The sequence below is a fragment of the Orcinus orca genome, chromosome 14, assembly GCF_937001465.1.
Source record: "Orcinus orca chromosome 14, mOrcOrc1.1, whole genome shotgun sequence".
Lineage (NCBI taxonomy): Eukaryota > Metazoa > Chordata > Mammalia > Artiodactyla > Delphinidae > Orcinus > Orcinus orca.
The window spans coordinates 89,384,278-89,408,713 of record NC_064572.1 but is presented as its reverse complement, the minus strand read 5'-3'; the positions used below and the strand labels follow the sequence as shown (position 1 = coordinate 89,408,713).

The 24,436-nt window shown below is 62.0% G+C and overlaps 2 protein-coding genes across 51 annotated transcripts in view; one reads left to right on the top strand and one right to left on the bottom strand.

Annotated features, from left to right (window-relative positions):
- Positions 1–24,436, top strand: part of BNIP3 (BCL2 interacting protein 3) — a 547,174-nt gene that overhangs the window by 426,440 nt on the left and 96,298 nt on the right. The window lies entirely within an intron of this gene.
- Positions 1–24,436, bottom strand: part of JAKMIP3 (Janus kinase and microtubule interacting protein 3) — a 105,781-nt gene that overhangs the window by 19,879 nt on the left and 61,466 nt on the right. For 15 of the 49 annotated variants that reach the window (XM_049697487.1, XM_049697486.1, XM_049697492.1 and 12 more), the window contains 17 exons: positions 23,804–24,301; positions 17,989–18,204; positions 16,416–16,535; positions 15,720–15,866; positions 15,356–15,487; positions 14,124–14,159; positions 13,246–13,305; positions 11,951–12,130; positions 10,842–10,970; positions 9,846–9,929; positions 8,283–8,345; positions 6,349–6,447; positions 5,469–5,567; positions 5,322–5,381; positions 2,355–2,420; positions 1,518–1,586; positions 1,353–1,430 (listed from right to left, as the gene is read on the bottom strand). In XM_049697487.1, coding sequence (XP_049553444.1) covers positions 1,353–1,430; positions 1,518–1,586; positions 2,355–2,420; positions 5,322–5,381; positions 5,469–5,567; positions 6,349–6,447; positions 8,283–8,345; positions 9,846–9,929; positions 10,842–10,970; positions 11,951–12,130; positions 13,246–13,305; positions 14,124–14,159; positions 15,356–15,487; positions 15,720–15,866; positions 16,416–16,535; positions 17,989–18,204; positions 23,804–24,301 — 2,136 coding nt within the window. The remainder of the gene's footprint in view (positions 1–1,352; positions 1,431–1,517; positions 1,587–2,354; positions 2,421–5,321; positions 5,382–5,468; positions 5,568–6,348; positions 6,448–8,282; positions 8,346–9,845; positions 9,930–10,841; positions 10,971–11,950; positions 12,131–13,245; positions 13,306–14,123; positions 14,160–15,355; positions 15,488–15,719; positions 15,867–16,415; positions 16,536–17,988; positions 18,205–23,803; positions 24,302–24,436) is intronic. The other 34 variants (XM_049697506.1, XM_033420687.2, XM_033420676.2 and 31 more) reach the window with 24 other exon arrangements.

Below are 24,436 nucleotides of genomic sequence, written 5' to 3'. Positions count from 1 at the left end.
AGATCCCACATGCCACGGAGTGGCTGGGCCCGTGAGCCGTGGCCACTGAGCCTGCGCGTTTGGAGCCTGTGCTCCGCAACGGGAGAGGCCACAACAGTGAGAGGCCCGCGTAACACACACACAAAAAAATTAAAAAAATAAAGGCAGCTGAGTGTGGGGCTTAGAATTAGCATCACGATGGCTTCACCCCAAGCCTGGCAGGAGATGGAGATGTTCTGACCTTCCCTGCATGCATGACCTTGAGCGACGGGCCACCGGATGCCGGCTCTGTGTGCACAGCCTCGCCCCAGCGTGCGTCCTCATCTGTGAATGGCCAGGCCTCTGCTCCCAGCTGCCCTAGACGGCCCTCAGCCACGCGGGGACCACCCTTCCCCTTCGAAACCCAGCTGTGGCTCCTGTGCTCACAGAGCAGGGAGGGTGTGAAACCCAGCAGGTTCCCACAGGCCTGTGTCCCCCCCCCGCCAGGTCATCCCAAGGCGGTAGGTGCCTCCCTCCTGCACAGGGCTTTGTGAATGGCAGATAAAATGGCTAATTATCCAGCAGGAAGTGCAGGCCTAACTATGGAGTCAAGAAAACCAGGGAGGGAGAGCAAAACGTGCGGCCTTCCTGCCGGAATTGGAGGAAGGGGGCCCCCAAACAGTATCACGCGGGGAGCAGCCCTAACAGTCATCAGACCGGGAGCGGACCCAGCATCACTGGGGGCCCTGACTGCATCCCTCGGCCCTGTGTGCGGGAGCCCCCTCCACAGTCCTGGGGCAACGTTTCCTGCGGCGTGTGGGTGCGTGTGTGTTCGTGCGTCCGTGTGTCACAAAGCCGTCTCCCTGACGTCATCTCCAGGACCCATCTTTTCGGTACTGATGTCGGGGTTAACCGCACACGGGGACGTCCCTTCAGGCTTCTCAGGGGGGAAATGGTTTCCTATGGGGCAGGCACACACAAAGGGCACGTGTGCACTGGTTGGTGCAGATGGACAGAAGCGGGGGTCCCGGGCGGGATGATGGACTGACTGACATTCAGCTGTGTTCACCTCATTTGTAAATGCATGTTTCAATGCATTCTATTTCTCAGCTCATTTCAAATACCCACTTGACTTCTGCTCGTGTGCCTGCACTCCTGGGGCCAAGGGGTGCTGACGGAGCAGTAAGGCGTCCTCGGAGCTCGCCGGGCGAGGGGTGTCCGGCAGGAGAAATGCGAAGAGTGACCCACGCTGGTCACGCTGGGCGCAGGATCTTCCCAGGCAGGTCCGAGGCCACGTGGCCCCTGAGACACCATGCTGGCCGTGGGAACAACCTTCCCCGTTTCTACCCCAAATCCGCCGCCCCTGGGGGTTCCGGCAGCCGTACTTCTCTTACCTTGTGAGCTTGGTCCAAGCACTGCTTTCTGTAGTCCAGCTCCTCGTCCAGGTAGCCCTTCTGTTTACTGAACAGCTCCTGAAACGCAAGCGGACCCGTGTCTGGGCCTGGCGCAGCCGGCCTGGAGCACGGGCCGCGGGCCCACGTGGCCAGGTGCACACCAACCTTCTCGCTCTCCAGGTCCACCATCCTCCGCTGCAGGGCCGACTCCGTCTCTTCAATCTGCTGGAGCCACTGGACACAAACGGAAGGCACTCAGGCGTCGAAGCCCAGCTCGCCGAGCCCCGGGGAGGCACCCTGGGGGCCTGGCCCTCCCTGCCCTTCCCAGCCTTCCTCCAGGAGGGGAGCTCAGCCCTCGTGGGAGTCAGGGCTGGGCTGGCGTCATGGGCTCCGTGTGCCCGGCGTGCGGGCCAGGCCCGGGTGCCCCCGCACAGCCCCGCCTCGTGTCCGGGGAGTCTGCCTCCCAGCGCTGGAAGAGGAGGGACGTTATGCGGACCGTTCTCCAGGGGTGCTGGCCCCTGAGCTCCCATTTGCTGGACACCCCTGCCCGCCCTGCTGGGGGCCACTGGGAGGGGGCGCTGCCAGCAGGCCCGCGGGTACTGGCTGCGGGGGCGGGACCGGGCGCAGGCTGGCGGCCCGTGGGAGCAGAGAGGCTGGAGGGTGGGGAGCCCGGGAGGGCTGGGCGACCCCAGAGGAGGGTCCCGGCAGGTGAGACAGATGCTGCCGATTTACAGACCCACCATACCTCCCGGCCTCTGGGGGGAGGCGGAGGCAGAGTGGCCTTGGGGAGAAGTCTGGCTGAACCTATCACTTGCAGACACGCGTGGCAGTGCTGGCTGACCTGTGCGTGTGCCAGACCTCCAAGGCAAATGGGACCCGTGGACCCCAACCCCACCTCCCGGTAGCCCTCCTCCCAGGGTGAGCGTCTTCTGTGCGCTGAGCCAGAAAGGGAGGCTTCGGGAAGCCCGGCCCCATCCCGACAGCGTCCACAGTCACTGTTACCTTTTCGGCCAAGGTCAGGACTGTCCTGGCTTGTATGACAACCACTTGCTCCTCATTGGTCAGATTCTGCACCCAAAAGCAGAATTCACGCATGGTCAGGGGAAGCGCCTTCTGGGTGGCCGGGCGCTCGGTGGCGCTGATGGGACGGGCGCAGGGGAGCTGGGGTCACAGCTAAATGTCGCTTTCACTAAAAGGCCCTCCCGGGAGTCTTTGATCCTCTTTCCCCTTGGTCCTGCCAGCTCTGGGGTGACTCTCCGTCTTGCCCCCTCTGGTCCTCTCACTGCTAGTGACCACGTCTAAGGTAGCCAGCGAGGCAGAGTGGGACAGTGGGTGACGGGACGAGCAGCCAGGCTTCCCAGGTCTGCTGGGTTTTTATTTAAAGCCAGCTCTCCGCACAGGCGGCCTGAATTATTACAGCACCACTTACGAACGTGAAGCAAAGATCAAACACTCATGGCTATGAAATGGTCCCCATCCCTGCCGTTTTGCCTTTTTTCTGCATGTTTTATTCATGCCTCGCCCCAAAGGGCCCGCCTGGGTGATCCTTCTGGGCAGGGTGGCTCTGGCTTTGGGGCCAGGGGGCATCCTCAGAGGATGTGCCGCCTGCATCAGCACCAGGGTGGAGGCAGCTGGGCTGTGTCCCCACTGCTGGGCCCACCGTGGGACAGCCAACAGGGGTCAGGGGAGCAGAGACAGGCAGGGAGGAGCCCCCTAGGGTCGCTGAGCTGAGGGCGGCCCCCCCCACCCCAGAACCTCCCTGATTCAGGGCCACCCGCTCCGAAAGACCTCCCGCCTGCTCCCTCCGCAGCGTGAGCTCCCCAGGGGCAGGGGTCTCTCACCACCCCCCACCCCGGCAGCAGTAGGCACAGGTGGGGGTCGGCGGCCAGCTGCTGGGACAGCGGCAGGCTCCGTCCTCAGGCACGCTGCAGCCCGACTCGGTGTGATGCCGGGGCCAGGCGCCCCTCATCCCTCTGGCTTCCGGGGACACTGCCAGGCTGTCCCTGCCCTCCTCCCGAGGCAGGGCTGGGCCTGATGGGCGGGATGGGGCGTGTGGGGGGCTGCGGGGGGCCTCCGGGTAACTGAGGGAAGCTGCCTCGCTGTGGTCAGGCCAGGCTGAAGGGCCCGCGATGTCCCGCTTGGTGGGCAGCCTGGCTGGGCTCCAGCTACTCCCTCCTGGAGGTGACCATGGCCTTGGCAATGTGCCGTCTCCTCCCCCCTCGCAGCCTTCCCTGGGTGACCTGTCCCCGCTGTGGCCCAGGTGCAGCAGTAGTGAGCAGATGGCCCACCAGGGAGGACAGGGGTCCATTCTGCCCCCTGCCGGCCCCTCTGCTCCACTCCAAGGACCCTGACTCCTGGGGAAACCGAGGCCCGGGCTCAGGTGCCCCGTGGCCAGCTGGGAGGCTGCAGCCTTCTGGGAAGCAGCCTGGAGACAGTGGCCACAGCTCCAGCGTGCCCTGGCTGAGAAGGGGAGGGGCCAGGCTATCCCTGTCATCTGCCTGAAGTGTGTCCATGTGCACACGACAGACCTAAGGGTCGCCCCCATGGTCCTTCAGAAGCTGTCGAGGGTCTCTAGAGGTCACCTGCACGTAAGACCGGCAGTGTGTCCTCTGCCCCCGCCTCCGAGGCCGTGTGACGGCTCCAGGGCCGTCACGTGCACTGGTGCTCTTGGGCTGGGAGGGGCCCCGAACAGATCTAGGCAGACCTGGGCTCGTCCTAGCTGGCCAGTACCGCAGCTCCGTGACCTGGGTGGGTGCCCTCTGGGGCTTCAGTCTCTCCAGCTGTGAACTGAAAGGTTCCCAGAGCCCATGATGGGGGCTGGTACTCAGGCTGAACCCCGGAGCACATCGTGACAACGCCATCCCTGCTGCGGACCAGCACCTCTGCTACCTGCGGCCGAGGTGGAGCCAGGGGTCTGACTAGTGGCAGGGTTGGGGGTGGGCAATGCAGCCAGGAGAGCCTCCCTGCTGGGAGCTGCTTCCCTCCGCTCCCCGCCCTCACTGCTTCCCAAGTCAAGGGCAGGTGGGGAGAGGAGGGATTCCTGTCAATACAGGGCCCTGAACACCTTGAAGCTGCTGGGAAGGACTGGCCCCAAGAATGTGCATGAGCGCCTGGGTTTTGGTATGCGTTGTGAGAAGCGCGCGCGCGCGTGTGTGTGTGTGTGTGTGTGTGTGTGTGTGTGTGTTTGCATGTGTTTTTCTCCTCCATCTACTGCACGGAGTGCACCAATTTGACTTAGCGCCTTGATCTTTCTTGAGAGCAGTTACCAGGATGTGAAGCCCAAGGTGCTTTAGGACCAGCTGTAGACTGTACACTTGTCAGGATACCTTGTGGCGGAAACGTTCTGGGGTGTGGATTGGGGCCCTCTTCCAGCACAGTTGATCCCCCCCGCATTGGGCAGGGGCTCAACAAGTACAGGATGATGGATGGAGGGTGAATGGAGAATGGATGGACAGAGGATGGAGGATGGAGGGTGGCGTGAAGGGATGCAGTCACTCTGCCCATTCAGCAATTAGTATTCTTTTGAGGAGTTTGCTGTAGAAATTGGAACTCTGCCCTAAGTGAGATTCGGGGATTATTTATATAGGCTCTGCCCCTCCTCCCAAACTAAGTAGACGGGAAGCCCTGAGTCTGAGGTGTCTAAGGCACGCTAAGGACCCACAGCCCCCATCCCCACCAAGAATATGGAAGAGCTTAGAGACTGAGAGGGATTCCAGAAACTGAGAACACGGGGCCAGAAGCACCTCTGCTGGAAGAGTCAAGTGTGAGAGCAGAGGCCCCGAACTCCCGTGTGGGAACAGTGTCAGAAAGAACGACATTTCTCCTAAACGCCAGAGGGCCCGTCCCAGGCAGCTCTGGCAGTGGGAAGGTGTGGGTTGCGGTAGGGCCACAGCGGGACTCACAGGGGCCCCTGGACCGTGCAGGGCGCTGGGCACGGGGAGGCATGCACAAGTCAGGAGAGCAACCTACACTTACGGCGTTGTCCCCCAGGAGGTCCAGCTTCTTCATCAGCTCCGAGACCAGGATGTCCTAGAGGAGGGGGACAGGCTGCTGGGAGGGAGCACCGGCCAGGCAGCCGCGGGGCTGAGGGGTGTGCGGGCAGGGGCGGGGCGTTACCATCACGCCTTCGGCCTCGCAGTACGCCTGCAGGGGGCTCTTCCCGTCCACGAAGTGGGTGTGGTGGAAGTTGATGGCCGGCGACTTCCTCTCCCTCTCCTAGACAGAGAGCGGAAGTCTGGGCACGGGCATCCCCTCCCTCCTGGAGGGCAGTGCTGGGCCTCCCGGGGACACGGTGAAGACACCAAGTCCACCCAACACGGTCAGCGTGGTCTCTGTGAAGACGAAGCCCCGGCTGCCGCAGCAGAGGCCAATCCCTCCTCCTGCCCAGGACACGGCCCTGTGTGGACACTGATGGGGGCAGGGACCTCCCAGCCACCCACGGGGAGGCCCTTGGGAGCGGCCCCCGCCTGCTGAGGGGCCGACGAGCTGATCTGAGTCCCAGGGGACCGGGAGCAGTGTCCCGCACGGGCCTGACCTCAGTGACCCTGAGGACAGAGGACAGTGGCTGGAGGGGCCGCCACTGTCCTCACCCAGGACCACACACACGAACCCTGGGGCCACGGGGCGACACACACGGAGTGGCCACACAGCCCTCCTGCCCCAGGGAGGCGGACGGGAGGACCCTGAGGGGCGGCTCCCTCTGGACTCGTGGGCGCCCCCTCCCCACACTGCAGGCGTGCGTGGACGCCGGGAAACCAGACGGGCGGAAATGCCGGTGCACAGACGCACCCAGCAAAGCTGGGTGGTGGCATCGTAGGAGAGGGTGGCCATGCCCGCCAGCCAGGGCCGCGAGGGGCCAGGAGCGAGGGAGGCTCCAGAGCTGCGTGCGGACACTCTGTTTCGTTTGGCATCCGTCTCCCGAGTGGCAGGGCTGGGCTCGCAGCCTCGATGGCACCAGCTCGGGCGACCGCGCTCTGACCCCACCCCGCCCCCGCACCTCTAGCTCCAGGATCCGGAACTCCAGCAGCTCGTTCTGGTCCTTCGCGTCCTGGACCTCATGCTTTAACCGAGCCTCTTCCGTCTCCATGTGTTTAATCTGTAAAACAAAGGACGTGTGAGGCCCTGGAGTCGCACGTGAGGCCAGCTCTCAGCTTCCCCCGACGGCTGCTGGCGTCACGGGGACGGCCGCCTGGCCCAGGTCCCCGGCCCAGAGCCCTCACTCCGGCCTCAGTCCGCGGGGGGCCGCCCTGGTGAGACCAGGTGAGTCCCCTCCTGGGCTGAACCGGCAGCGGGTGGGCGGGGGACACAGGGCAGGTGCACTGGGCGGGGGGCCATCTGAGCAGAGATGAGGAAGAGAAGGGCCACCGCGGGCTGTCGCCATGCTGCCCGCCCCTCACCGTGGCCAGGACAGCGGCCCCTGGAGCCCAGGCTGGCCCAGAGCCTCAGGAACACTGCTGTCCGAAGGCGGGGCTGTGTGCCGTGGCCGCCTGGCCCCCCTCCAGAACTGACGTGTGTGAGGCCCACGCCTCCCAAGGGGTAAGCACAGTGCAGCCCGTGGCACATGTCCTCCGTGGTCTCGTGTCCACCATGGGCACCGTCAACTCGGTCCATCCCCCCGCGTTGAACTTGGGGGCCGAGGGGCCTGCTCTGCAGCTCGGAAGGGGTCCAGGTGGACCCAGGAGCACCAGTGCCCTCGGCGGCCGGGGCTTTGCACTGCCCTGTGTGTCCCTCTGCACGGCTGGGGCGGCTGGGATGCACCCACGGGCCAGGAGTGTGACCCCGTGGGCACCGTGCCAGACGAACGCACAGGTTTTAAGTGCACATGTGAGTGTTCGAGTGTGCAAATGAGGGGTTATGTGTGCACGTGGGTGTTACGTGTACAGGTGACAAGCGCACGAGTGTTTAAGTGTGTGTGCTCGTGAACATTTGTGTGGCTGTGTTCAAGTGTGCATGCAGGTGTTGACGTGCACACGAGTGTTTAAAGGCGCACATGTGTGTCTGCGTGCACACGAGCTATTACGTGAGCACGTGAACATTTATATGTGCGCACGAGCGTTCACATGTGTGCGTGCGCATTTAAGTATGCGGCCGTTCTGTGTACACACAAGCATTTAGGTGCACAAGGGTGTTTATGTGAGCCTGAGAGCATCACGGAAACAACTGTGCTGATTTAAGACGTGTGCAGAGGGTCCACGACAAGCAGGTAGGTGTCGCTCAGCATTTAAGGTATGAATGGCACCCAAAGCACTGCCCCGTGTGGGCCTGATGGCTTTGGGTGGGGCAGGACCGGCCTCTGCCCATGGGCCTGGTTCGGTGCCCTCAGGCTCGCGAGCTGTGGCCGGCCTGGCTCTTTTCTAGAAGGGCTGTGCCTGCCGTAGAAGGTGCTGCCCCCGCCCGCCCTCTGCCTGTGGACAAGGCCAGCTGCTGGTGGGGACGGGTCACCAAGAGCACCCTCACCAGGACAGGGTGACGAGGGGGCCGCCAGAGCGAGCTGTGAGGCCCCATTGGCCCTCCTGCCTCTGGACATGCAGCCACTGCCCCCTCCCACCTCGTTCCACGTGACTGGCTCCAGCCGTCCTGGGCCCACTCCTCTGGGGACAGCCATGAACTGCCCACAAAGGTTTTCTAACCGTCACCAACCACAGAACCCATCAGGCAAGAAAGCAAGAATCGAGAAGCCGCTATAGACACGGGGCTGGCGGGACCCCAGGTGCCTCCTTCCAGGCCGCCTGTCCCAGGAGGGGTGGGTCGGGGGGGCAGCCCCACGGGAGTGAGAAGCACAGAAGGCCCGGCTGGGGCTCCGCTGGGGAACCTCTGCCGTCTCCCCACCGCCCAGCACGGCGGGGACCCCGCAAACCCCTGAGTGCAAGGGAATTCCTGCTCTTTTCGGGAAGCAGTCAGACTCCCAGACGCGGCCTGGCAGGGGCGCACCTTTTCCACGAGCTCTTGATTTCTCCGGTACAGCATTTGCTTCTCTTCAATCCACTTCGTGTCCTTGGAATCAAAGTGGAGAAATAAATACACCGCAGGGTGGAACCGCGATTGAAATCACAATTCAGCAGACAGGGGATGTGACGAAAAGACTCAATACCCAGCTGCCGAAGTAACCAGGGAGTGGTAGCTTCTGCCCCACAGCTGATGAAAACCCAGGGTTTCACCCGTTTCCTTGGAGGGTCCCGGATAGAAGTGGACGGCACCCAGGCTCGTGCAAGCCCAGGCCAGGCGCCCATGTGGACGTCGCACGTCTGGGGGACCCAGACACACAGCCAGCGGGAGCCAGGGGGCTCGGGCCGGTGGGGAGAGGGCAGGTGCCAGGGTGGGGGTCCCTCCCACTTCACACCTGGGGACTCGGGGCCCGAGGCAGGCTCTGAGCTCTGGTGGGGCCCGTGTGGACGCCCTCTGGGCTGCCCTGGGTCAGGCCTTGGGGGAGGCCTGGTGTCCTCGACCCCCGGTTCCAGCTCCATGCTCTGGAGGAACCTCCACCACCGGCATTTGGTCACAAAGTGAGGTGTCCAGACACTGAACTCGGGCCCAAATTTCTTCTCAGCAGAGTCCTCTGTGAAGTTCTTTTCAAGTTTGAAGGACTCGTTTCCGCAGCGAAAGGACCGGCTTCCTCCTCCTCTTCTCGCTTCCCGGCCCCTCGGCTACTGTGCTTCTCGGGCGCTAGACGCTCGGCGGCAGCATCAGACGGGGTCCAGGAATGACGCCTCCGGGTCTGGGTCGTGGCGCTGTGCGCGCAGCTCCGGAGTGCAGCTCGCTCAGGCCGAGCGCAGCCCGGGGGCTCAGGGCCCGAGGAGTGGGGATGTGGGCCGGTCCTGTGTGACTCAGGTGCCTCAGCACTGGACTCGGGGCCTCACGCGCTCAGGCGAGGATGTGGCAATTTGGCCGGGCAGTGGCTCACGTCCTTGCCCTGTCCGTCTGTCCGGCCGTCTCCCCAGCAGTTAACACGTCAGGCCCTCCGTGGGTCTGCACGGCGCTTGGCCTCTCCCACCCAGCCCCTCCCAGCCCCACTGGACGTCCTCCAGCCCGTCCTGGAGGTCCCCCTGGGGCTGCAGCATGCAGCAGGGCAGGGGGAGGCTCAGGCCCCGTGGGACGGAGGCCCTCCCCTGGGATTTGAAGAGCCCAGAGCTGAGGGGGGCTGAGGGGAGTGACCGACAAAGCCCCGGGACCTGAAATGCAGGCCTTGAGCTAAGAGACGGACAGGATCTCTGATGAAGCCCAGAGAGGCGTGTACGGACGGCCAGGATGACCCCTGCCTTGTTTGAGGCTTGCTGTGGAATCCCTTTATGTACGCATTCTTTCCGCTTTTAAATCTTTTACTGAGGTGTGATGCATACGCAGTAAAGGGAGCTGTGGCGCCAACCTTCAGCGTGCAGATGAATAGTTCTCGCCGACAGACACACCCACAGACCGCCACCCTCATCGCCAGGGCACTGCAGCCTGGGGACCAGGCCACCACCCCAGCCTCCCGGGGACCCAGGCCCCTGTGCTCACCTGCCCCTGCTCTGCCAGGGCCTTCTCCAGGTCTTCGATCCGCGTCTGCGCCCTCTGCACGTCCGCCTGTAGCTGCTCACGGGTCTGTAGGATGGGAGGAGACATACATCAAATTTTCTCTAAAAGCCAGACGCGCCCACTTGGACGGGACTTTAAGGGGACTGTCTGCCTTTTGATTCAACCAGTGGAGAGCAGCCCCTTGGCAAGGACCGCTCTGGAGTAAAGGGGAGACGTGGAGGCTTAGCTGAAGCACGCGACCTCGCTGAGATGACGGCGGATGATCTATAGATTCACTTGAAGGGATTATTAGGGAGAATCCTCGTTTACAGGATGAAGGAGGATTGAGCTGCTGGGTGCGGGCTGCAAGGGTCTGCTTTAGTCGTTGGACAATAATGACCAGGACACACGCAGAGGAGCTGCTGAGCGATGTACCAGGTACAGCCCCCGGGCACCTTCCCTCCCCTCCCCGCGCTCTGCCCGCCCTGGGCTCGCCTCCTTTTCCACACTTCGCTTTCACTTTCTTCCCCAGAGACCGACCTCCTTTAGAAGAGCAGCCCCCGGCGCCCTGCTGCGTGAAAGCCCACCACCCAGCCCCAGCTGGCTTCTAGGGGGTCTGAGCCCCCTTCCCTCGAGTTAATCTGCTCTCACAGGGTCCAGGCCGCAGGGCACTTTATCGTGATGGGTGCCCCGGCTGCCCTGGGAACAGCTTCCAGGGCAAACGGATGAGAGCGTTTGGGCCATCGGGACACAGGGTGTGAGGGTGCCTCCACTCCACTCGGACCCCGCCCTGGCCCGGGCCCACCCGCGCTGAGCGACCGCCACAGCTGCTTCCCAAACAACCGCGTGGGGGTCGCCTGGGTGAGCGTCACCAGGCCCGACCGTGACGGCGGGAGAGAAGGGCCGGGCCTGGAAGGTGCGAGGGTCCCTGCCAAGGCGGGGGTCAAGCGGGGCAGCCCAGTGGGAGCCGGAACGTGGTGGCGTGGACGTCAGTTAGACCTTAACTTCTCGCTCTGCGTCCAGCGTCCCTCCGACCTGCTCCTGTAGCAGCGCATAGGCCCGCTGCAGGGCCTGGTACTCCATAGTCAGCTGCCGGAACCTCAGCTCCGTCTCCTCCTTGGCCAGGCCCTGGAGGGGCGCACGGAGACACAGCGTTAGCCGGGCCTCTACCGGCGACCCGAGAGGCAGGCCCTGAGCCCTGGGATGAAAGGCCGGGCCGGCTGATCCGAGGCCAGGGCTCGGCTGGGGCCCACCTGCCAGCCAGGCTGTCCTGAGCCGGGGACCCTGCATTCCTGACCAGGCTGCCCTGAGGCTCCGCTCTGCCGGAGCGTGTCGGGAAGGGACCTGGGCCTTGTGAAGGCTTAAAGCTGAGGTCTCACCTTCCAGGCTCCCTTCCAGCACAGTCACCCCTGCTGCCTCCCCCTGGCTGGGATGTCACTTGCTGCCCCAGGAAGAAGGCGGGGGCTGCTGGCCTTCAGAGGAGAACAAGCCACGTCCAGGAGGGACCAGACGGGAACCCTAACGGGCCCAAGCTCCCCCAGGCCCGTCCTCACGGGCAGCAGCTGTGCTACCCTGTCCTGGATCTCTAAGTGGGCTCGTGGTCGTGAGGCCATCCGCCAGGACCTGCCAGGGGAGGTGCAACCCGCGGCCTCAGCGCCCGCTGTGCCTGGTCGGGGCCACGGACCACCGGCTCCCCCTCATGCCACACCCGCAGGGCTGGGCCAGTGTTCTGGAAGGAGGCGCGAGGAGGGTGGGACGCCTCGGCTGTGTTTATTCAGAGACAGAGCTTTGTCCTCTCACCTCCCCACCCTGAGGCACGACTGGGCTGCACCCGTGGCGTTGGTGCTGACCCCTGCTGGGCGGCCCAGACCCCCCACCCCCGTCACCCTGAGAAGGCAGGAGCTCTCCGCACTGCTCTGCAGAGGGGGCCCTGGCGCAATGACGGGGGTGAAGCGGACGGGGTGTGCGTGCGAAGGAAGGGGGGCAGCGACAGCTAGGCAGCCAGCAGTGGGAGTTGTTTCCCGCTGCACGAAATCGTGGGTTACTGAGGGTTACAGCCGGTGAGGGCCGCCTCCGGGGAGCAGCCTCCTGACCCCGACCCTGCCTGCCTCTGCGCCGCCCGCTGGGCCTGTCCAGAAGCTGCCGCGGGAGGGTACCTCCTCCAGGTCGTCGTCTGGGGTGCACGGGGTCTGGTCTGTCCTGTCCGTTTGATAAGAGATGGAAGAACCGTCAGATTCCAGGGAAGCCTCTTCGTCGTATCCAAAGAAGGTCTCCACGACAACCGGCTTCTGACCAAAAGGGACGGTGTTTTAATCCAAAGCCAGACCAGCTGCCTGGGCGCCCCCAAGCGCACTCGGGCCTCCATCCTGGACCAGCCGCGCCCCGCGCTGCTCGGGCCGCCCAACCTCGGGCCGAGGGGGCCACCATCCGGGCTGGCGGACAGCAGAGTGGAACACGGCCCTCCTAGTGGCCTTTCTAGGGGCCAGACAAGCCCATATTTGTGCCTAAGGAGTCTCTAGCAGCCTGTGTGGGGATCACCGTTGGTTGTTCCAAAACCAAACCAAAAAACACCCCCACACGTTTTGTAAAAAGCAGGATACAAGTTAGGTCCTTTGGGAATGCCTCCCAAATCTCCTTTAATAAAAATCTCAGGTTTATCAAAAAGGATTGTGCAGCAAAGAAACTATCCCAGGTCTTCAAATTCCCTAGGGGCGCAGGGGCGCCGGTCTGCCTGGGAGAGACCCAGGCGCTGCCGCCCGCGGCCCTGGCCCAGGCGGGGAGCGTGTCGCAGCTACCTTCTCCTCCTCATTACTGTGGTGAATTCGCATCTTCTCTTGGAAATTTAAAGGAAACAAGGTTGGGTTTTTAAATTTAAAACATAAAGAGAGGGCTTCCCTGGTGGCGCAGTGGTTAAGAATCCGCCTGCCAATGCAGGGGACACGGGTTCAAGCCCTGGTCCGGGAAGATCCCACATGCCACAGAGCAGCTAAGTCCGTGCGCCACAACTACTGAGCCTGTACTCTAGACCCCGTGAGCCATAACTACCAAGTCTGCGTGCCACAACTACTGAAACCCGTGCGCCTAGAGCCCGTGCTCCTCAACAAGAGAAACCACCGTAATGAGAAGCCCACGCACCGCAACGAAGAGTAGCCCCCACTCGCTGCAACTAGAGAAAACCCACATGCAGCAACAAAGACCCAACACAGCCGAAAATAAATGAATAAATAAATAAATTTAAAAAAATATATATATATAAGGGGAATACTTACTTTGGGTCCTGTTTTGGTTATTTCATAAGAACAATTTTTAGAAATAAGAAAACCATTTTCTTTTCATATCTAAAGGAAGAGGCTCATTCCTGTTAAGAGGCTTTTTAAAATACACGTTTCATGTACGCGTTTACCTTGGGGAGTTTTGCCATCTTCTTTCTTTGTTTCCGATATCTTAAAAGCTTATCACGCTCCTGCAAAAAACCAGTTGAGGAGATTTTTTTGAGTAGTTGAACAGCTCTGTCAGTTTTAAATACACAGGTTAATATTTCCGAGTCGTCATCTGGATGGACCGAGGGTGACCTTGAGGCTGGTCTACTGCCTGCATTATCACAAAGACACTGCAGTGAGGTCTGCTCAGGGCAGTTTGCTCTGAGGGTTTGGATGGACCATCTTTCCAGCTCGGGCTGGAATAGCAACGGCAGGTTTGGGTGTCTCTGAGCTCACGTCTGGAGCTTCCTCCGCGGTCTGGGGTTGGGGCCCTGCGGGGCAGGGGTTAGAGTGACACACACATAAATGGAAATTCGAGAAAGACGGAGGGCCCAGCCCCTCTCCGCTCTCCCAGGGCAGATATCCACAGGGTGGTATTCACACGGTGGAGGCAGACCTCGCTAACACGTGAGACCGGTGGCCCTGTTCTCTCCAGGGAGCTAGGCCGCATTTATGGGGCCATGAGGAAGCCAGCCAGGCCCAGACCGGGGTCCATGTGGGGGTGGAGAAACCCATGGCGGGGTGAGTGTCCCAGGGCTGGAGGGGGAGCCAGCTCTGGGTCAGGCGTTGCCAAAAGCCAACTGCGGTGTTGGCCGTTTCCCTGCGTGACCCTGCTGGGTGGGCGTTCTCAGTCCCACGGCAAAGCCTCTGGGCAAGCGGCACTGTGACCATAAAACCCACCCAGGGAGGGGGTGGATGCTCCTATCTGGGTGGGGAGGAGCCACTGGCACAGGAGGGCCCTGGGGACAAAGGCCCCAGGAAGTGGGACGAGATGCAGGAGAGGACGCTGAGTGGTACTTACTAACATGCTCTTCACGTAGCCGGCCGTCTCCAGCGTCTGGAAGAGAGAAGGCACGTGGAGACGGGGGAGCCCCCGAGCCCCGCAGGCCCCCAGAAGCCCACTGCTCTCGCCCAGCCCCTGCCCTGAGAGGGAGGGTCTTACTTGGCCCTGGCCCTTCCTCCCTCCCTAAGCTGGTGCCCCCAGGGGCACCCGGGACCCTGCAGGGGCTCAGGGTGCGTGTGCGTCTGCGACTGGTCAGGATGCTGTCTCTGTCCTCCTCCCCTCGTGCATTCTTATTGGGGGGATGGACGGTCACTGGTCACTGAAGGGACAAGAGCTCTGACCTCAGGCCCTGTCAGGGAAGGCTGGGTGGTGAGACCCCATCTTGCCCACAGGGTGGGAAGATGCCCCGACCCATCTCAGTTACTTCGGAGGTGATTTCAGTCATGGAAACAAGACAGACCAGCGCTCCCTGGCCCTGCGCCATGCCTGCGACAGGACACAGAGCACCGCTGTCCCCTCTGCTTCCCTCCCCCTGCCCCCGCCCAGGGCACAGAATGACCAAAGCAGCTTGTTCTGAACTGATCTGACCGTGGAGTCAGTCAGTCAGGGTCCCAAAAAGACGCAGAAGATGCCCTGATGAGGGTAACTGCAGGAGGGTCCGTGGAAGGACTGGAAGAGCTGTGCCGGGGCTGGCCACAGGGGGAGGGCTACGTAGATGGAGGGTGGGGCCCCCTGGAGAGATATCCCCACACCCCAAGCCCCAGGCCTGGGACTGCGGCCTTATTTGGAAACAGGGTCTTTGCGGAGTGATTATGTCATGGACCTTGAGAGGAGACCATCCTGGATTAGGATGGGTGGGTGTCCAGAGGAGAGGGGAAAGGCCCCAGGAAGACAGCTGAGGTCAGAGGGATGTGGCCGGCGGCCAAAGACCCGTCCTCCCCGACACCGTCTGCGGGAGCGCGGCCCTGCCAGCGCCCTGACTTTGGATCCCACCCCCAGTGCTGTGAGAGCCCCGGGGCCAACACAGGCCCTGTTGCTGCTCTTGAGGTCGCAGTCCCGAGGGGGGAGGGAAGCAGAGGGCTTCAGTGGCGGGGGCGGGGGGGCGCCTAGAGCCGACCCTGCGGGAGGGTGTCCCGCGTCTCCAGCAGGCCCCTCCCAGCCCGGGCGCAGGGTGCCCTGTGGGCAGCAGAGCGGGGATGGGAGGGGACAGAGCGCGGCCGGCGGGCGGGCGGGTGGTGCCCAGCGGTCACCTTGGAGAGCTCGTCTATGAGGTGTTGCTGCTCCAGGATCTGCAGCTTCAGGAAGTCAACCTCTCTTTCATCCTGGCTCTGGTCCAGGTCGTTTAAGGAACTGGGTCTCCTTAGGATGCCAGCTCTCTGTCTCTGAAAAACCAACCAGACCACACGCCGCGACATGTGGGCTGAGGGGGCCCGACTGGTGAAGGGCGGCTGCTGCGTCCCCGCAGCCCTGTCACCAGCCACCCGTGGGCTGTGGGTGGACGGCCTCCTTGCCGGCGAGCTCCTGGTCCCACAAACGCCCGTGAGACCAAAGGCTCGATCTTGTTACCAAACCTCGTGTAGGAGAGGCTGGTTACACGAGAGCGAGGCCCCTTACCATCTCTATGTTCTCCTGGGTGATAAATTTTAACTTGTTCTCCATCCGACGTAAAGTGTGGGACAGATCTTCGTTTTTCCGAGTCAGGCGCCTGTTTCTGTCGAGCAACGGCTTGTACTGACTTTCAGCTTCCCTTAGACGCTTCAACTGAAAGACAAAATAAATATACAGAGCGATTTTTACAAGTGTGCCGAGAAGCAGCGTCTCCAAACACAGGCGGTAAAGTGAGCAGATGAGCCTCAGCTTCCACAAAGGGCAGCAGCCTCGGGCCCGCGCTCTATTCAGCCCAGAAGAGCTGCGGGAAGCAGCCCGGCTCGTGACCCTTCGGGGCCCCTTGGGGAGCTCCCACCCCGGCAGCACAGGTCACTGGGGAATTTCCATGGCCATAAAGACGAATGGTGTGGGCGCCGCTGAAGGGCGAGGTCCTCACATGTTCCCGCTCACACGCGGAACTGAGGATACTGGTGCCTCGGTGACGCAGGGCAGGGGTCAGCCAGCCAGCTCCTGAGGCCTGCATCTGGCCCCCCACCTGATTTTGTTAATAACGTTTTACTGGAAACAGCCAAGGAGCCTGGACGCAAGGCCCACCCGTCACCCCCATTCCTCCTTTCCACAGGGAATTGTGGAAGAGGATGCCTCAGCGCCCCTGCACAGCAGCCACAAGCCCGCAGAACCCAGAGGCCCGCTGCCACGCACCAGCTCGTTCCTCTCCTCCGACAGCAGGGCGTTGCGGTCCTCGAGCTTCCGGATGATCGCGCTCAGCTCCGCAATCTTAAGTTGGAAACGCCGAGCATCCTTTTCATCCAACTGCTGTTCCTAAAACAAAAATCAACTGCAAATAACCGTTCCTAGACACAGACCCAAAAACCATTGCAAATCTCAACACACCACGGAAACCAAGGCACTTCTGCGTCATGCTCGCCGGTGATTCCGAACGGCTGGGGGTGGGTGTGGACCCTCCTGGGGGCCGACAACCGCTGCTTCGAGCGCCGTGGGCACAGCAAACCATACGCTGGGGACAGGATGTAGGAGCAGAAATGTCCAGAAGTATCCAGATGTGGGGGGCGAGGGCGTGCAGATATGGGGGCGAGGGCATGCCGATGCAGATGCCGCAGGTTTGCGTGACGCCGAGAAAACCCCGGAAACCAGCACCACGCTTCATGTGGCCACTGCTGGCTGCAGCTTTCAGGAGGGGGGCCTGCCCTGCACTGCAGTCGGGGCATAATTTTCCTTGTGTTATAACGTGAGCCCAGGAAAAGGTGTTCCACTTAGGCTTTCAGAAGCGGGTTTCCCACGGAAGGTGGTCCCTCCAATTTAGTTTCTAAAAGGTCACTTCGGGAACCACTAGAACTTGATGGAAAAGTCAAAGAAAACAGTTTGAGCTGGCTTCGGGATTTCCCCGGCGTTAACGGGGGCTGGCGGACGCCAGAGCGGGGGCTGGTTTTGATCCAGTTAAGCCACTTATAATAAGATTATAAAATGTCGTGCTCTATTCTCGAAACGTCACTGTCCTAGGGCTGGCTCGGCTCAAACGCGGTTCTGTCCTCCAAGCAAACAGACACGTGTCCAGGAAGGACCGAGGAACGGTTCCTCACTCAGCAGGTGCAGGAGAGGCGAGGGGGCAGACCTGGAAGGACCGCATGGAGGGTCCGTGGAATTTAGACTCCCTCCCGGATTCCTGGAACCCCTCAGAGGGCTCTGAATCAGGAGCGGCCGTGAGGAAACGGATGGTGTCCCGGCCCCTGCGCTGCCATGCAGCCCAATGAGCAAAAGCGGCACGGGCATGCGGAAAGCGGCGGGCGACTGGTGACGGGAGCGGCAGAAGCCACTGCGGGAGGCTCACAGCCAGAGGGGGGCGAGCAGGGGGCCGCCCTGGGCCGCGAGGCAAAGCCCACGTGCGCGCGCCGATAGAGCGGCCCAGCCGCATCTCCCACCAGCGAGGGCAGGGACCCTTCGCGGCCTGGGGCCCGGCAGCTGAGGCGGGTGCAGCTAAGCCTCACGCCTCGGGCAGGGCCCGTGGGAGGGGACAGAGGAGGGCTTGTGCTGTGCTACGTCACAAGGAAGGGCAGAGACGGAAGTCTCTGGGCCCTCTCAGCCACGCCAGCGAAGCTGAGGGTCCCTCTGGCTTGCGGGCTGCAGACACGGTCAGTGTCGCCAGGGCAGGAGGGCTTGGGTTCTGGACTCCCCAGGGAGCTGCCCGCGGGGCCACGAGCCACGGGCAGGCCTGTGTGTGACTCTGGTCGCCGGGCCAAGCATGGGAGGTGCTTACAGGGCTTCCCGAGCGGTCTGAGGCGTCTCCTGCACCGCTTGCGTGAGGAAGCTCCCGTCTGGGGCTGCCCGGGTGCCGATCGGTCTCTTTGACCTGGGACAGCTGCTCATCTAGAGCCTCTTTCTGGAGCTGAAGTCTCTGGGCATGCCCGGCTTGGACCCCTAACTCTCTCTCCAGCACGAAGACTGCTCTGTCTTTAAATTTTATCTCCTCCATCTACAAGGAGAACAGAACACAATCACACACGCAGGCAGGGCACAGATCTGCAGTTACCATAGAAACAGGTGGGGTGACGCTCGCACAAGCGTGAGGAGGGGCATCCGCAGCGGCAGAGCCGAAGCAAAGCACGTGGTCCTGGACCGACAGCCGCGCCCGCCGCCAGGCCTCACGTGACTCCCCAGCTCAGACCGAGCCAGGGGAGCCGAGGACGTCTCCCCGGACGTCTCCACCGCCCAGGCCTCACGTGACTCTCCAGCCCAGACCGAGCCGGGGGAGCCGAGGACGTCTCCACCACACAGCCCTCCCAGCCTCCCCGGGGTCCTGGCGGGACTCCCCCGTCCCAGGCTGGCCTGCGGGGACCCGCTGTCCGTCCGGCAGGGTCTGGAGACGCCACCTCTACCCTCTGCCTTCTGTTGCACGTCAGGCAGAATAGGGGCGCCCCGTTTCCTGAACCCCGTCAGTAGGATGAGCAGGGTCTGTGTTAAAACAGGCGGGCTGTGAACACAGAAAAGCAGGAGCCGTGGGCCCAAAAGCCCTTTCGGCCTCTTTGCCGCTGCTCTGCGGGCGCCTGGCTTGGGAAGGCTGGACGGTGTGTAGGGCCAACGTGCGTGTCCTCCCTTGGCTCCGAGGTGTGGGTAGAAAGCAGGGGCGCTGCCTGACTGCTCGCAGGCAAAGTCACATTTTTAATTCAGCTTCCTCTGAGCTAAGGCTTGGGGCGGGGGGGCCCCTGGACAAGCAGGCTCCAGACGGGAGGACAGGGTGCCCAGGGAGTCTGGTGGCTGTGAGGGGTCTGCAGCCCTGCACACTCTCCCTAAAGTGTCAACCTCCTGATAGCTGCCAGCCCTTCCAGACACAGCTGCTCCTGGCCTCTGGGCCCCTCCCAGCTGCCACAGGGGCGGCCCTGACCAAAGCGCAGGCCACTGCCCTGGGGGAGGGCCAGGCGTAACGGGCCCCGGGCGGCCCATTCTTTAGACAGACAGGCTCGGGTGCTGGGGGTGTCATTACAAATGGCCCCAGATTGACAAGAAGACTCGGTTTAAAACATTTCAAACAGCAGAGCAGGGTAGGCTATCCTGCTGCTTTGTTTGCTGTTTAAGGTTTGAGTAAGTTAATAAATCAGCCGTCTGCTGAGGTCAGCTTGGAACAGAGTAGAGATGTCTAATTAGCCCAGATCACAGAATTCACAGGCCAGCGACACACTGAACAGAAGAAGAGAAATCCTTAATTGCTACACTCCCATTGCCTGGAGCACACAGCAGAGTGGAAAGAGGCAACCCGTTCAGTTAGTGGAAACTAAGAGGCCGGTGAAAATAAAGTCATGTTAAGAAGCAGCTACGTTCTCGGGTCTCACACTTAAAGTCACACAGACGCTTTAGAAACATGATTTTTCCTTCATCAGGAAAGGTGAAAACAAGTCTCCACTCTCCCACTTAAATCAGCTCTTTAAGCAGATGGTTTGGACCAGGAAGCCAACCTCCCAGGGAAGTCACTGTACGTGCCACGTAACGTGGCCAAGTTAGCCGGTCCACCCCGAGGTGGAGCTCCGAGCTCTGCTCACCAAGGAAATGCGTGCGGCTGCTTCCACCCCACCGAGGGGGGTATTTGATTTCTGAAGCTGGAAACTCCTCTAAGGTCCCAGGGGCCTCGCACTCAGCGCCTCGTTGCGCCCGACATGCCAAGGGTCTCAGTCAAGGCACATTCCTGCCTCTCCCGGTCCCGCTGCTTTAGACAGAGGCCCGTCCGTGAAGGAGGCGCGTGTGCACCACGGGCACGCCCAGCCGAGCGGAGACACGCTCTGTCGGATGCATGGGGCCCCCACCTCACTCAGGGGGCTGCTTCCAGCTCGGGGAGCACATTCAAGCCCGGGTAGCGGGATGGCCAGGGAAGCCTCGGCGGGCGGCCACGGGGCAGCTGGGCTGCTCTCCTGACCTGCAGGAAGCACCGTGAAGAATCCACGCCCCCTCCCGGCAGCCTCTGCACGGGTTTAACCGCTCTAACGAGCTGTCCAGACAACTGGGGGCAGGTAGCACCTCACACCGTAGGTTTCTATGAGAAAGGGGAAATTGGTGCTGCCTGTACTTCTTCTTTTATAGAATGTTTAATAACCATCTGAGCTCGTATTTTAGCAAATGATCGGCTGACATCCCCCGATTCCACAACAGCATGGACGTGCCTGAAGCTGTTCTTGGGGCCCAGAGTCCACCCCCCCACCCCCCGCCTGCTGCAGCCCAGTCCTTAGAGTGTGTCACCAGCCAGGTGCGGCTGGGACGAGGGGGACGCACCTGACCTCGCAGAGGAAGTCAGAGAGAACCACCTCCTTCCCTTCCACTCTGACAGGGTGAAAATTCGGTCAGGAGCCCCCCGGTCCCGGGACCGAGTCTCTCCAGGGTCGCTGTGCAGCTGGGCACGGCTGACGAGGCAGCTCCAGAGCCTCCTGGGGCTCCAGACTTCCCTTCTATAAGATCCAGGGACCCCTAAAAACAACTGGCCTGGGCCTCAGCAGGGAGGCCCCAATCCTGCAGTCACCTCCTGAAACCCCCGGGTGCTCCGAGGCGAGCCCCGTGGTGAGAAGCACCTCTGAGCCCCGAGCCCTTCCTGCTGCCCTGCAGCCCACCCAGCTCTGGGCCTCCCTGGCTCTGTCTGGGAGTGCCTGCCGGCCGCCGCGCCCCCACCCTCCAGGAAGCTTCTCCTTGAGAGCTCTGTGCCCTCACGGGGTGCCACAGCCCGGCCAGCACCCAGGGTCCTAACTCTCCACGCCTCCCCGGCCCTTCCCCGCTGGCCGGCCCAGCCATCCTTCTCGTGCCCGCGCCTGGCCCTGCGGGGCCCTCAGCCTCACGCCTCACCAGGGCCAGCCTCACCCAGGACATGGCTACAGATGGCTACAGCCTCCCCTTCAGACCCTGTGAGCCGCACCCAGAAGACCCCAAAGTGGCTGGAGCCACAGGACAAGGGCCGGAAGAGCTGGGGCCAGCGGGCAGGGGCCAGGCCCCGAACACCAGCCAGACTGACCAAGGTGCTGCAGGGGAGCCTCCTGCTTTTGGCCACTTGGGAGTTGTCGTGTTCTCTACAAAGTGGCCGCCCCTTGTTGAGGTCCCCTCCCTTCCTCCCTGGGCCAGGCTGCCAGCGAGACCCGTCTATAGGCGGAGCTCCCGTCCCCCAGGGTGCAGGGAATTCAGGCCCCAGGTTTGCTACAAGCAGCACTCGGCAGGGTGCCCTTTGCTTGGGGCGCTGGCCACACGAGGACACAGAGGCGCGGACCTCCCTGCAAGCTCCTTGGCTTCCCGGTCAGGCTGCCCACGGCCACTGTGCCACGGCCTTGTGCCTGGGCCGCAGCAGGGCCCCCAGGCTGGCCTTCACGCGGCTGCAACCCTGTCTGGCATCGGCTGCCGCACGGCCGCTCCTGCGGTCACACATGCCCTGGTTCGGCGTCCAAGGCTGGGTGGCACACGGGGAAGGGGAGGCCGCGTCTCCCCCAGGCCAGCGCTCTCCTGAGCACTGGTGGACCTCTGACCTTCCAGAACCACGTGCCTTCCTCCCAGACCCAGGGAAACCGTCACCACGCCCCGGGATGGGCCAGTGCCATGGGTGGGGAAACAGCAACTCTTTGCCTGACGTTTGTAAGAAACTGGGATTGCCAAATATCTTCCAAGGTAATTGCAGACGGGGTCTCTCTGTGCGGGAGCCCTGGGACCCCCGACGGCCATCAGCACGGTCATCCCTGGGGCCACGTCAGTGAACCTCGCTGCACCGTGGCTGTCCTGGGACCTGGGACCACGTCCCTCCTCTGGCTCGCAGCGCCCTGACCACTGCTGGCCCTGCACTGTGGCTCGGGGCCAGGCCCTGCCTCTGGACAGCCCCCAGCCCACCTCCCCTCCAAACCAGGTCCCTTCCTCAGACCTGCCCCCAGGCCCCTGCGGTGGGGCCTCCTCTGGACCACATCTTCCACCCTCCAGTTCTGCTCTAGCCCTGCTACCACTGCCTCTCTTTCCAACCCCGTCTTCTCTGAAAATGCCCCGGAGCCCCCACTCCCAGCCAAGGCCGCCCGTCCCTCTGGGCTGGGGCATCACGCTTGGCCTCAGTCATGGTCACTTCAGACGTGTCTGCACAGCTGGGCCGGGTGTTACCCCTGAATCCACAGCCGGGTCTAGGGGTCAGGATGCTCTCACCAGCTAGAGCCTAAACGAGAAGGCCGAGGAGACGCTGGGCCTCAGTTCAAGGGGTCACCATGGGGGCAGCACCGCAACGGAGAAGGGGCCCTGGCAGAGAGGCTGGGGCCATGGTGCTGGGTTCGCAGGAGGCGGGAGCCGGCGCTCACTGTGGCCCTCGCTCTGGGAGCACCTCCTATGTGTTGGGCACGCGGCTGGACTTCACGTGTGCTTTTCATTATTTGCTTTAAATTGCACACAAACAGAACATTGATGTGTACTGAAATATAGGAAAGCTGTTAATACAGCAGATCCCAAGAGTTCTTATCACAAGGAAAACATTTTTTAAATTTTCTTTTGGTTTCTCTTTTCATTGTGTCTCCATGAACTGATGGAGCTAACTAAGCTCATGGGGGTAATCATTTCACATATATGTGAGTCACACCACCGTCTTGTACACTTTTTAAACCTATACGGTGATGTATGTCAATTATATCCCATAAAAACTGGAAACAATGATTTTGTATATTCTATAATATGGTTGGGCTCTGGGAATAGTAGCTGAGGTGGGTGGGGGGCGCTGGGTCCTGATGCCAGCCGGCAGCACCTTGTGGACCGGCTTCCAACAGCGCCACCTGGTGGAAGGGGCGGGAGATGCGGTGGGTGGAATGTGACCCCACCGCCCATTCCCTCCCCACTGGGCTAAGTGAGACAGACGCGGAGCTGTGGGACTCTTGGCGGGGGCGGGGGGGGGGGTCTCAAAAGGGAAGTATTGGTCTTCTTGCTATCAGGCATGTAAGTCTTCAATGATATACACATGAAAGGTATATATGTGTGAAATATACACACAGAGACATATATACACACATATATATATACACGCATATATTGGGCACCTGGTCTCTGGAGCCAGGAGGATGCGCCCGATGAAGTTCCTGACCCAGACAGTGCACAGCTTGGGAATGTCAGGAGGGCCTGGGGCCCCTGACCATCAGCCGTGGGCCTCTGGTCTCGCCTCTCTGGGTCCAGTGAGCTCACAGACCGCAGAACCTGCCAGTTATGGAGTGTGGGACTCACGCCATCAAACGCTAGCCGCTGCCTGGCTTGAGCCTAACCTGGGGCTGTGAGAAGGGGAACCTTTCAGAAATCCCTTCCAGGAAACGGGGGTTCCTCTGCAGGTGCCTTGTTCTGGCCACGCTGGAACTGGGAAGGAAAGCTGGGTGGGTGGAGGGGAGAGGACTGCGGCCTCCCCGGCCCTGGGGGGCGCTGACTGTGGTGAGTTCTGAAACGCACCCGGCTGTTTTTAGCAGCCTGGCCTCTCTGCAGTCTGCAAACCAACAGTAGGGGTGTGAGGTGTGCTGTGCAGGGGACCCTGCCCGAGAGCGAGGCCGAAGCCATGCCTGCCCCTTGCCCCTGCTGCCCGCGCCCCGCGCCCCGCGCCCCGCACATACCAGCCGGCGGATCTCCCGCTCGCACTCCTTCTTGATGCGGGAGATCTCCTCCTGGTGCAGGTGGTACACGCTCCTGATCTCCGCGGCCTTGACCTTGTCAGCCTGGGCGACCATCGTCAGCGCCTCCTCCACCTGCTTCTTGGCCCCCTTGAGCTCGGAGATCTCCTGCTGCATCCTCACCTTCTCCACCTCGAAGCCCTTGCGTGCCTCCTCCTTGGCCTCGGACAGCAGCACGGCGCGCACCTTGTCGGGGGCGCTGTCACGCAGGGCGTGCAGCAGCGCCCGAAGCCGCTGGTTCTCGCTGTCCTTGACCTTGGCGACCCGCAGCAGCTCAGCCTCGTGCTGCCGCAGCAGCGTCTCCCGCAGGGCCTGCAGCTCCTTCATCTTTTCCTCATGCAGCTTCGTCTTGAGCTCGGTGAGCAGGACGGCGCTCTTGTGTTGCTCGTGCTCCCGCAGCTGCCTGAGCTCCTGGCTCTTCTCCCTTTCCACCCGGCTGACCTGCAAGACCAGTGCAACGCCCACTGTCTGTGAGCCAAACTCCACGTTTGCTGAAACCCAAGTGCAAGTTTTGGGAAGGCGGTTTTTCTTGCAAACTTGGGAGCGACCGTCTATTCGAGGGTGGCTCATTAAAAC